Source organism: Doryrhamphus excisus, chromosome 20, assembly GCF_030265055.1.
Source record: "Doryrhamphus excisus isolate RoL2022-K1 chromosome 20, RoL_Dexc_1.0, whole genome shotgun sequence".
Classification (NCBI taxonomy): domain Eukaryota; kingdom Metazoa; phylum Chordata; class Actinopteri; order Syngnathiformes; family Syngnathidae; genus Doryrhamphus; species Doryrhamphus excisus.
Genome location: NC_080485.1, coordinates 11,876,688 through 11,889,214, shown reverse-complemented (window position 1 = coordinate 11,889,214; position 12,527 = coordinate 11,876,688). Strand labels below are relative to the sequence as shown.

Below are 12,527 nucleotides of genomic sequence, written 5' to 3'. Positions count from 1 at the left end.
ATCTGAAAGCAAATTGCCACATGTGATTAAACTTGATCAAATATTTCTTTGTGTTTGTGCGTCTACAATGTATTCTATTTGTAGCCCAAGGGGAGGCAGAGGCCCTTACGGTGATTAGGTATTCTGCATTCAGTATCAAGTTCAGCACAGGGGACCTCTGGCTTTCTCTGAACCATATTATATTTTTTGCATCTTCTATTTACTCCAGCTTTTATAAAAACAAACAAATGAGATAATGTGAATGGGGAGCCTGGGATTAATTTTGAAGCAACTGATTAGCATGTGTGTCCTGGGATAATTATGTCTGGGACCGTGCCTAAAGAGCCTCCAGGCTTTGCTGCAGTCTAGAAAATAGACTCGTGCTCCCCGCCTCGCATCTCCAATTCTAACCTACACTTGTCCCCCTGGAATACTGTCAGTATTGACTACAGTCAAAACTACATGTTTTGACTTTTTTTAATGGCTGTCTTCTTTTATCTTCCATCAATCCACATGTCCTGTGTCTTACGGCTTCATCATGGCCGCTTCATCATTGGAAAAAATCTAGAGTGAATTATGTAGTCCAGTTAGTCTCTTATTTATTAGAAAATGTAACACTTCCAAAAAACGAATAAATAAAGTGAAAGTCACTGCAGAACCGTGATAAGGTCCAGGCCGATGCGTCCCCGCTGAGCGTCCACATTTAACACCCGGACCTCCACCCTCTCCCCAGGTCCCAACACCAGACTGCGGCGGCGCTGAGTGACGGGTAGTTTATCCAAAGTAATGTTGCTCTTATGGATGAGACCAGCACGGCCAACGCCGATGTCTACGAAAGCCCCAAATAGACATGTGTTTTCCACCCGGCCTGTCAGGACTGTGCCCACCTGGATGTCATGAATGGATACAATGCCTCGCTTAAAGTCCTCCTGCCCAAAATCTGGAGATGGTAAAGAGAGAAAATTTAAATATGACATAAAATTAGCTGTTTTGGGGGGGTAAGAACAAGGGAAATTGAGGGGGCATGTTAGACATGACAAAGGGTATTACATTTCGCAAAGTAACCAAATACTGGTCTACACATGCTTCCTCATCTTCCTCTTCCAAACATCTGTCCATACAGCTTGTACATGAGACTTCTTCTATTCCCCCTTCTGTAGTTTTAAAACAAAGACTTGCACCTAAGGATACAGCCGGGCCCAATAATGCTAACAACAGCACGTTTTAGTCTGTTTACTCAGCTGAACACGACTCAGAGGACAAGTGTGGTCTTCTGCAACCAAAGATATTGGATGTGAGAATTTTTTTTTTTTTTTTGGATGGAACATTCCTTCATTTTTGCATGGATACCTTTGGTGGGTTGCCAAATGAGACCATAAGAAAGAAGGTGCTGGTAAAAAGCCGTGGAAAGGATTTTACTTTTAAGTGACTTGTCAGGAAATGTGAAATCTCCATTATTTTTACAGCTATGTACATTATTTCGTTAAATACATGTGATGCTGAGAGATGACATCACTTTAATGTGACACCTCATCATTCATGTCATACAATAATGATGATGCTTTATTTTGTTGACTCTGCTGTGTAATATGTGTGTATTTTAATTCATAGTTTAATGGGCTTTCTAATTCAACAAGATTATATAATGTTTACAAATTAAGTGCAGTATTTGTTGCATAACTCAAGCATAACTCTTCTTTATTTAAGTTTTGGAAGATGTCTAGAGTTAGCTACATGTTATGCTTTAATATCATGTGTCATTATATAGACATTGTGCAATTTAAAATTCCCACTGACAAACAAATTCGGCAAAATGTTTAGTTCCTTCATCATTAGGAATGCATATGAAATCTAAAACATCACTTTGATAAACCTAAGTTTTATTTATGGCATCTTTTAAAACAAAATTTGAATCCTAAAATGTGAGTCTGCAAGACCTCTGCATGACAGAAAAGGACCTACTGTACCTTGGCGTATGTCAAACCCTGGGGGCTGCGTGAGGCCGTCTATGATGAGCTGGAGGGTCTCAGGTGTGGTGCCCAGCGTTTTGGACAGCTCCTCGACGCTGCTGGAGCCAACTTTCCTGTTTACACACTGTTTGAGCTCAGCACTTCCAATCTGGTTGGCACCGCCACCAATGAGGCTAAGAAACCTGGAGAGGAAGGAGGGAGGTGCAGAATAAAATGTGTCATTACATGAGGTTAACACAAACACTGGACACATGTTTAATGGTGAACAAAAAGCGAATGACATGTAGGTAGCACAATAAGTACAGGATGATTGAAAAGCAAAGCTGGGTGAGGATGTTTCGTCAATTCCTACTGTAAGGCCTCTAGAAACAAACAAGCCACAAAAAAATATATATATTTACCTGTTTCCGTCAAAATCAAACCTACTTGGAGCTATAAAACCTATTTGACCAATAAATTGAAGGCAACGCTACATACAGGTACATAGTTTCCTTCAGCGTATTCTGTCTTCCTGTTCCTCCTGGTGGCATGATGAGCCACACTTGTTGCCACCTGGCAATTAGTCATGGTTATCAATGACTTCAGATCAACATTTGCAATAAATGTATTGTAACACAGGGGTCCCCGACCACCAGACTGAAATCCGACTACATGGAAAGCATAAACCAGCTGGAGCCACAACAGAAGGCTAAAAGAGTTGCAGACCCCTGGGTTAGTGAGATACTTTATTGATCCTGATGGAAATTCTTGAAATTCCAGCCACACACTTTTTCTAGGTCCCATAAAGCAGATACTGTATGTTTAGAGAAATGCACCACAATGTAAAAAGTGTGTTGTGCACTGCTGTGCAAGGGATATATTGCCTTGTGAGAGCATTTTACATTTTATTTTAATTTACTGCACTTGCGTTTGTTGAATTATGTTGTTGTAAGAGGTAAAAAATCTAAGCTGAGTAATGTTTTGCAACTCCAGTCTAAAAGGAGGCAAAATGGCTCCATTGATGGTAAATGTTGCCGATACCCTGGTATAAGGGTTTATATTATTTACACTTTCCACATCTGGTGATAGATGGGAATGTATTAGCCTGTATATATGTGCGTGTGTGTGTGCGTTCATGCGTGTGCGAGCGTGGACCAGCTGGGTGGTGTCTGTGATGGATGTCGCGCACTGGTAGCCTGACGCCAAACAGACTCCCCAGCTGTCCCACCCACTCCCACCCGCTGCCCCAGTGACGGACTGAACAGGTGGGCACACACAAAGTTGATTCATAGAAAATGTTGTTGAGAAATGCTTATTTGGCAGTAGCAGGGGATGTAAGTGCGGATGTAAGAGGACACGGCTTGTGTACAAATTTGTATGAGACAGCTGTGACGGGCAGAGGGCCTACTGTGAGGACGTGCTGTATGACGGAGAAATGTAAAGATTTTCCATTGACATCTTGCTATTTTTTAAAACTATTTTTTTCTTTGTCTAAAAACATCAATAATTTGTCATGCTTATTTGATTTTTTCCCAGTCTCTTGTATCATTTGTCATGTTGAATTTGGAGGATTACTTAGGATAACTTTCACACACTGCAATGAACTGCTAACAAAAATTTCCCAGAAATGAACGCATACATCCATTTAAACCTCTGTGTCATCTCAGTGACATTTTAATGGTCGCACCTGCTCCATTACTGATCATGTCAATATAATATTTTTGTCTGTCTATAAGAGAGGGAATGTGGGTTACACGAGGCTACACTAAGTTATGTTTGTGCCTCCGTGTTCATCCCTGTGTATGTGTTGTATTCAGTTACTAGTGGGGGGGCGATGTGTGGGCCCTCACCAGTTATGGAGGATCCCGTTTCCCTGATGTGATGAAAATGATATTCCTTACACGCCTCACACAGACACAGACAAACACGCACATTCTTAAACCATCCTCTATTGCAGTTTTAAATTGTATTATGCCGTTCAGCTAGGCTCTCTCTGGTTATGGACTGTATTTTATATTGTATTACATTTACAATACTTGGCCATGTGGTAGTTTTTTCCCTGATTTAAATAGATTTAAAAAAAACTGAATTTGACTAGAGAGAAAGTGATTGGAAATAATCGGTTGGCAACAAGTAAAAATACATGCATCATCTTCACACACATGCATAGGGAGACATTCAGCCACAAACTTGCATTGAGGCCATTAAAAAGGCACATCAGAGCCTTTAGTGTCAGAATGTATGTAGACTAAACACACTTGAGTGACCACAGCTGTAGCAGAGTGGGATCCCCCACACTCGCCCATGCCACATGAAACACACATTGTTGGACATGCTGTTGGTGGCTGCATCAGCCCTGCTAACAATCATAGCGCCTACAAAGACAGATGCTCACAAAGACACAGTAACGAGCAACGGCAACAGTGGAAAGCGACTCTGTGAAAATCACATCATGAATCCTTGCGCCAGAATAAGCAGCACAATGTGAGACGCTGTCCTAATCAACCCCATCTTTGCCCAAACATGCTTCAGCCTGTGGGAGAGGCTGATGTCCAAGTGTCTGTGTGTCGCTGTGTGTCTGTGTATGTGATGTACCTCTGTGCCACATCGTAGGACTCTGGGTGTATGCAGGTCTGGTCCAGAGGGTTGAAATGTGTTGGTATGATGACACTGGACTTTCCTTTAACCTTCTTTGCTGCTGGTTTATTCGGGGCTGCTGGATGAGGTGCAGACCTGCCGCTGTTGTTGACATGACAAATGCATAAAAGTCCTATGAGGAAGCCATCATTTACAAACCTCTACAGTAAAATGCCCCGGGATACAAATAATAAAACATCCCTGCAGATTTGCCAGTAGAAAGAACACTGAATGAGGGATGGCAATGTACAAATACAGTGTAGATTAGTTTTTGGATTGTGAGAAGCCACAGTTAGAAAATCTCCGGCGTGGGAACACTTGGCTTTTCCTGGTGAAATACGTAAACTGTCAAAAACAGGTGGATGAGACAAAAGCAGTGTGTCACCATTGTTAGTAGAGATGGGAAGCTACTAATGCTGTACTTCAACTGGGTATTCAAACACACTGTTTAAACTCTGTTTCACTTGTCTGCATTGTTGCACTTTAAACCCCACTTTATGATTAGTGTACCATTAGTGTACCAACAAATAATGCACCTGTGCATGGTTTGCTTGTTGATTCTGATGAAGCCGGCACACTGCTGGTAGCTCTTTGGTCCTATGCCTTTGACCAGTTTGAGCTGCTCCCTGTTGATGAAGGGGCCGTTTTGCTCTCTCCACTCGGCAATATTCTGCGCTCTGCTCGTACTTAAGCCCGCTATGTGCCTAGAAGAAAACAGAGAAACGAGAGAAATGCTGTGCATTAAATTTGAATCATAGAAATAAAAAAATGTCAGTGTGTGAAAGCGGGTTCAATTCCATCTCTGTGTGGAGTTTGCATGTTCTCCCTGTGCATGCGTGGGTTTTCTCCGGGTACTCCGGTTTCCTCCCACATTCCATAAAAAAAACATGCTAGGTTAATTGGCAACTCCAAATTGTCCATAGGTATGAATGTGAGTGTGAATGGTTGTTTGTTTATATGTGCCCTGTGATTGGCTGGCGAACAGTCCAGTGTACCCCGCCTCTTGCCCGAAGACAGCTAGGATAGGCTCCAGCACCGCCGCGACCCTCATGAGGAAAAGCGGTAGAAAATGAATGTGTGTGTGAAAACTAAATGGACACATTAACAAAAGACAATAAAGCCAAATTTGAGGGCATTTGTCCAGTTTTGTCTGAGCAATACAGAAAGGTGATCTGAAGCCCTGTGACTCACTGACTCTTAAACACGCTGCTGCGTCAACACTTCACATAATACCTCAGTCATCAACGCGTCTGTAAGGGTTTGTGTGCATGTGTGTCTAGCATGACTTCTTGGCAGAGCTCGAAAAAAGCTCACTTGCAGCGCAGACAGGTAAACAGATGACCTGATGGCGGCCCTGGCAGCCTAACGCCAGCTCGTTTCATACCGTGTTTGATTGTCTACGTGCGTTTGAGGGAAAGGCATGTGCATTTATGTCATTTATTTTTGGTGCGCGTGAGCGTGTCATTTACCTCATCAGAGTCTCAGAGCAGATGTTGATGTCGACCCCGACAAAGCTCACACACTCCTGCACCACAGCATCCAGAGCCGCCTTCAGAGCTCCGGATGAAACATCATGCTGGAAACACACACAAACAATGAAATGTTAGAAGGAAAACTGATACAAAGAACAAGTAAGCTCCATTTCACAGAACAGAATTTCATAAACCATATTTTGATATATCTATCTGTCTGGAATTTAGGCAAAACTTGTAGGCACAACATCCCCTGGGAGGATTATTAAATTTCATCCTGAAAAGAGATTAACAGCAGCTGGGCCAAAGCAAATCCTGACACACCGAGAAACATTTGATTGACAACGACTGTAAAAAGAAACATGAAAAAAAAAATCACAGAGCTGATTGACAGATGGAAAGCATACAGAGGGCATAAAGACAGTGAATGTTTAGCTTGGCAATCGATAAAGTTCCTCTAATTGAACCCGGTCTCAGCCACCAACCCAACAACAATTTGGAAATATGTCCAAAAAGGAATGGAATGTTTTCCTTATTAAGACAGAGTAGCGAGCAAAAAGATAGGAGAGATTAGATCAAGTCTGATGATGGCCAAAGAGTTGGACACCTCAGCAATTGCTCAAGGATTAGCTGACAGGCTAACTCCAGGCTCGTACTGGTGCTAGTCTGCTGTTGCTCGAGTCCTGACTAGAAGAAAATATGACCATATTAGTCCAATACTCGGGTCTCTGCACTCCTGTGGGTGCCCAGAGTCAGGACTAAACACAGTCAGGCTGTGTTTGAGTTGTATTTTTCAATTTGTAAAAAGGCCAATAAACATCATATATGTGTGTTTGTGTATCATTCATTATTGGTATCATTTCAGTTTTTTCTTGTGACATTATGCCTTTTGCCGTACTTTATTTTTGTACAATGTGCCTCGAGCCAATTGGAAAAACAAGTCACAGGACATACATGGTCCCTGGGTAGCACACTACTGCCTTATACGTAGCTCTTTGCCAGCGTGCAACTTATGGCATGATGTCAACTCTGTGAGCAACTACAACTATGGACTATTTAGCATGTTAGCTTCCTTCATCGCAAGTGCACAAATGTAATTAAAGAAAGAAGTGGCGTGTTATTGCAGCTGGACGTACTCGCTGCTTTTCAACAGTCATTTTTATTGTGAATGTTAATCCAAAATTATAGGACCAGGTGTTCACGGAGGTGTACTGTACTGAACGAGTCATACACACACAAGAAATGACCAATCACAACTTTACGATCCATGTTGCCTCAACACTAGGTTTGATTTTTTTTTTTCTGGATGTGCGTGTCACATTAGGCAACAGAGTTTGCACGTGGAGGAGCAATCCAGTGTGTGAAACTGAAATTGACGAAATGCAAGAAAATGCAGCAAAGTGTACAAGCATAATTAATAAGTGTCAAAATGCATGCAAAGTACAAAAAAAAACAGTTCAATTAAAATAAATAGCATTAATTCCCCCAATCATTAACGAAGGCAACTGATCCAAACGCCCATGCCCAGTGATGACAGAACCATTTGATGCCGAATGAAGAAGGATCCTGAAAGGCAGCACAGCTGGAGGCGACCTGAGGACAATAAAACAAACAAGGCATGCCCATGCAGGAGAAATGAATGATTTATGACTACGATTGAGGGGATACACAAGGTGGGAGGTGTCAAGGGAGAGTTAGCAGAGTGGAGGAGGAAATCACCTGTAACGTTACACCGGAGAAGAATGTTTTCACATGAGAAAAAAAAAGGTGGAGGTGAGTCTTCACCTGCAGTAAGGCACCGATGAAGTGTTCCCACATTCTTAATGAAACATTAGAGCAGGTGAGAATAGGGCACTTCCTGTGACACACTCAAAAAATGTGCTCAACTGAAACCGACTTTAAACTTGTAGTGTGTGATTCCTGTTTGGACCCCACAGTGGTTTATATAACCGGTCAAACAACAGCACAAAAAGAGGTCATTGATGACTGACAACTGAGTGTTTAAAAAAAAAAACTGTGAAACAGGTCAATGTTGCAGAAAGGAAGAGAGGTAAAGGCGCAGTTCTGCCCTATTAAACCCATTCAGTGTGTCATGACATCCAAGACCTCATGGTACCCTCCTTGGTTTACAGTAAGCACTAAATATATCAGTGGAGCATGTCATTCTGTATCGGTATATCTCCATCTTGACTGATGGGCATCTTCCTTCACAATGAGCATACCACACCTCATTTACGCTTTCCTTTCTGTCATTTTCTTGGACGTCTTACTTCCTTCCTCGCTTGTGCATGAAGATGTCTTAACATGTGAAACCAACGTTATTCTTGTTAGAGCTACTTTTACAAAATGAAAATGGCATAGAGCTACTCATTTTTGTAACATTTATTTTCATAGCTTACTTCGATAAGCTTGTTTTGTGTCATTAACAAGACGCTGGTTTCCGTAACTCACAATTGGTATTAAAACAATAAAAATATTTTTGTTCATCTGCATCCTACCTACAGCCGTGCTGGGTGTGTGCGATCCAGCAGATTACCAAATTAAAGTACTTCATATCCACGCAAAAACATCCCAATCTGGGAGATTTTTAACTTCAGCCCTTCAGGATGTCGAGAGGCAAGTGCAATTTCCGTCAGTCTGGGCTAGTCGGCAGCTCTGCCAGAGTCACTGGTTTTCTCCAAATCATCAAGTGTGTATTTTGATTGGTTACAAACTAGCCGTAGGCAGGCAACCTATATGCCGCAGACCTCAAGGCAGACCTTCTGTCTGCACCTTGACTGCTTAAATGCCGCAGTTACCACATCAGGGCTGAGATAAACTGTATACTGTACACTAAAATAAGCTTCAAAATTTGCCTTTGTCCTGCTAGAAAACCGCGTACGGAACAGCGGTTGCCAGTATAACATTAGATAAACAGCCACAAACTGTAAATAAGAGGAAGCCGAAAGACAAAGCAAAAAGGAAATAAGTCAACTGCTGAGATGTGATGTGCTGATGGACGATGATGACAGGAGACGAAAATACCCTTCACCAATGATGAGCTTGGCAACTGGAATATTGCTGGAGCCACGCAGGCTGCAGACACTAAGAAGAGCCTTAGGCCTGTAAATGTTACAGAAGCCAACTGTTAGGTCCTCGCAGTCTTGTGGACTTGACATGTGCGGATTTTAATAATCACAACAACAACAAAAAAAAAGCCAGAAACATTAGACAATATGTACGAAACCTTTGATTGTTGATGTTTGAATGTTTGCAATGCATTTGACAAATTGAAAAGGTCATATGCAAGTTAATTACTCCTGACCTATTTGAAAAAAATAAGTCTAGCTAAACTCAGGCATATTCTGTCACCTAGTGGCTCTTCATTGAAATGCACTGTGCAATCTTTACATTAAAATCCTTATCAGTATCTTGTTTTACTTGTGTAGAATGAGGCTGCATCTCATACCCGCATGCACACTAAAAAGCTTAAGTGTTTTGCAGCCTTTCAACTTAGCTGAAGTGATTTTACACATTGCATTAAATGAATACAAAAAATTTGAATATCATGAATGAGTTCATCTTCCCTTATGTATTTGTAGCTTTTATACAGACTCTGCTGAATGTAATTCTAAACGTCATACATCCCAAAAATATTCAAAATTTTTATATTGAATCCTACTTCACAGAAATTAACTTCATGCAGTCGAGTATGAAACCAATTAACCACGACAAACAAGAGACTATTGTATTCCAATTGTAATTGAAGGAGCAAATCTATCGTCTTTTCAGGGATCACACACCGATGGGAATTTTGCCATTCAGCTTCTTGTTAGAGAAGAGAATGTTGTGCGAAAAGTCCAGAAACATTGAACAGTTGGACATCTTGCATTCAAAAGTTTAGGTCAGATTAAGTTCATCTACAAAGGTTATAATGCATTTTAAGTTCAGCCTGATATTTCATCCTGAAAAATCCACGCGGGTGCAGGAGCAAGTCTGAGGCACTTCAAGTCAGTTGTTCTTTAACCTAGCTTAGTCCCCCTTAGCTACGACTAACACCTCCGAAAGACGGGGTAAATCAAGGGTATGCAACACCCATCCATCCAGACAAGAAATCCTGAATTCCGTAAACAGTGGAGGGTGACAACACACAAATGAAGGGAGCAGTGGCAGTGGATTTAATATCCGGCAGGCATGGGCCGGCCATGTTTTCTTACTCAGCACTCTGCATGTGTGAGTGTGGAAACGGCAAGAGACTGACAGATGAAGAAGCTATCCAAAGACCACACCCAATAAGGGTCTGGGGGTTAAATCACAGTTTGAAACTTAAAATTGTTGAAATGACTATATCATCATGTATTTCACTATATGTGATCGTGTTTTCATAAAGACATTTGTGTGGACATTGATGTCTAACAAAGTATTTTGCCTGTGCTAGCATTGCAGCAGTGAAAAACGTTGTTCCCACAGCAATAGTTAAACTCAATCTGATTTTAATGGTCCTCACTTTTTTCACCCTTAGCTCATTTCCTCTATTCTCTCAGAGCTGTCACTCAACCGGGGCTAAAGCAGGGAGAAGTGAAAGTGTGATCCCGCTGTGCCAGCGATGCTAGAGTTACATCTGCCCTCCATCTTTTTGGGCCTTATGGGCAATAATCTTTCAGAAAGAGACCTCAGAATGTCACAAACCACACAGGAAAACATGCAAAAAAATATAACGTTACGCAAAGTTGTACGGTACTTTGACATACGGGGGGCTTTAAATACACACACACCGTGTAGAAAGCTCTCGCTCACGGGTCAAAGTGATGTGCCGTCTCATATCTGTCAGCACCCGGGGTTTATTTACCCGGGTATATTATCATTTGTTGACCTAGTCACATGATCTGAGGGTGGGAGGTGCTGCACCCCCGGCACCCCGGAGAGCCATGTGATGAGAGACGCAGGCCTGTGACCTAACAAACTCACACACACAAGCACTTACACAATATGACCTATGGACTTTCATCAAATTTCACTCTGCACTGACCCGTCAATGTTCCTGTCGCTTTTTCCACTGACTTTTGTCACCATCTGCTGTCCTGTCTTAATCCCCATATTTCTCCTCCCTCCCTAAAGTCAATATGGGACTTCTTCCTGACCCCTTAGGGGCAATGACTCACAATTAATCCATTAGGCGAGCCAATGAAAATTGTTTGTCAAGCATGATTTGTTTTCCTGTCACTTTTGTCTCCTCTAAGATGGCTGCAGAGTGGTATGATGAAAAGTGCAGTGAAATAACTTGTTTTTGTGAACATAGCATGCACACACACACACAAACTTACGTCACTCAGGGTCATTAATCAAGTTAGCAGCCACCATAAACGTCATCTATTCACACAGGCCTCCATTATGGTTGATCTGTTTGCCTCTTCTATGTATTTCCTACTGTTAATTTATCTATTAAACAGACTCATTACTTCTACTTTTTTTCCCTTCAGGCTCAAATACTATAGGCCTAATCAACACAATCAAATTAGTAGTGTGCAGTATATCTGTCAAATGGGTTTTTTTTAAAGTATAATTCCCATGTAAGTGCTGAAAGGTCAAGTATCTTACCTGGTATGTTCCAATGCCTATGTGTTTTGGATCTATTTTCACAAGCTCAGCCAATGGATCCTGGACACGTCTTCCAATGGACACTGCAGATAAGACGCCAACAAGACATCAATTGAGATTCATGAACTTCAACTATCCACGATGCTTATTGGAATATTCACAGCTGTGTTATTTAGAATGAGTGAAAATGCAAATGTTCTAACAACGTGTGCCTGAGGGGTTAGGCCGAATCCAATTTCACCGTTCCTGCAACCCAATAATAATTAAAGGTGGCTTTAAATTAGAGGCGCTACATCTGTTATTTAGATAGATGTGGAAGACACACACCTTTGGAAGCACTCAATCAGCCAGCGCAAATAAAGATAACACATTTGTAGCAAATGCAGGGCTGAGCCTGAAGACATTCGTTAGCGTGCTTGTGCCGCAAATATATTTGTCCATGTTGATGCTGACAAGACTAATTGACAAAAAAATAAACTATTTCAAACACTTGCATTATATGACATCACAATGGCACACAGACCATGTTTTTTTTAACTTTTTTAACAATCTCAGCATAAAACTCCTGAATTGTATAGCCTGTGACAATGCATGGAGCTAGTAGTGTTTGTGGTAACATTTTTGTTAGAAAGGATGAGACGCAGAGGCCGAAAAAAAGAAGGATGTGCTAGAGTGGAGGGAGTATGTCTGGAATCAATGGCTTCTCCTCTCTCTTCTCTCGCTGTGGTGGGAGGCTGCAGCCTGAGATAATATTTAGACAGGAATGGAGTTTCAAACCTGCCCTTGCTCAGTGCACAACCAAAAGCTAGCTCCTATACTTTCTCTGCAGTCTATCTCGGCACTTATTAAAAGTTTATGGGCACTATAGTTTTGTGTTACTTAAAATACAAGAGAAAAACAGAAGTAAGAGACA

General features: G+C 41.6%; 1 protein-coding gene across 1 annotated transcript in view; it reads right to left on the bottom strand.

The window, feature by feature from the left end:
- Positions 1–236: 236 nt before the first annotated feature.
- Positions 237–12,527, bottom strand: part of srbd1 (S1 RNA binding domain 1) — a 31,733-nt gene continuing 19,442 nt past the window's right edge. The window contains exons 16-21 of the mRNA XM_058058835.1: positions 11,615–11,697; positions 6,035–6,141; positions 5,102–5,269; positions 4,524–4,667; positions 1,947–2,131; positions 237–919 (exon numbers count right to left, since the gene is read on the bottom strand). Of these exons, the coding sequence (XP_057914818.1) occupies positions 627–919; positions 1,947–2,131; positions 4,524–4,667; positions 5,102–5,269; positions 6,035–6,141; positions 11,615–11,697 (980 nt within the window). The 3' untranslated portion in view covers positions 237–626. The remainder of the gene's footprint in view (positions 920–1,946; positions 2,132–4,523; positions 4,668–5,101; positions 5,270–6,034; positions 6,142–11,614; positions 11,698–12,527) is intronic.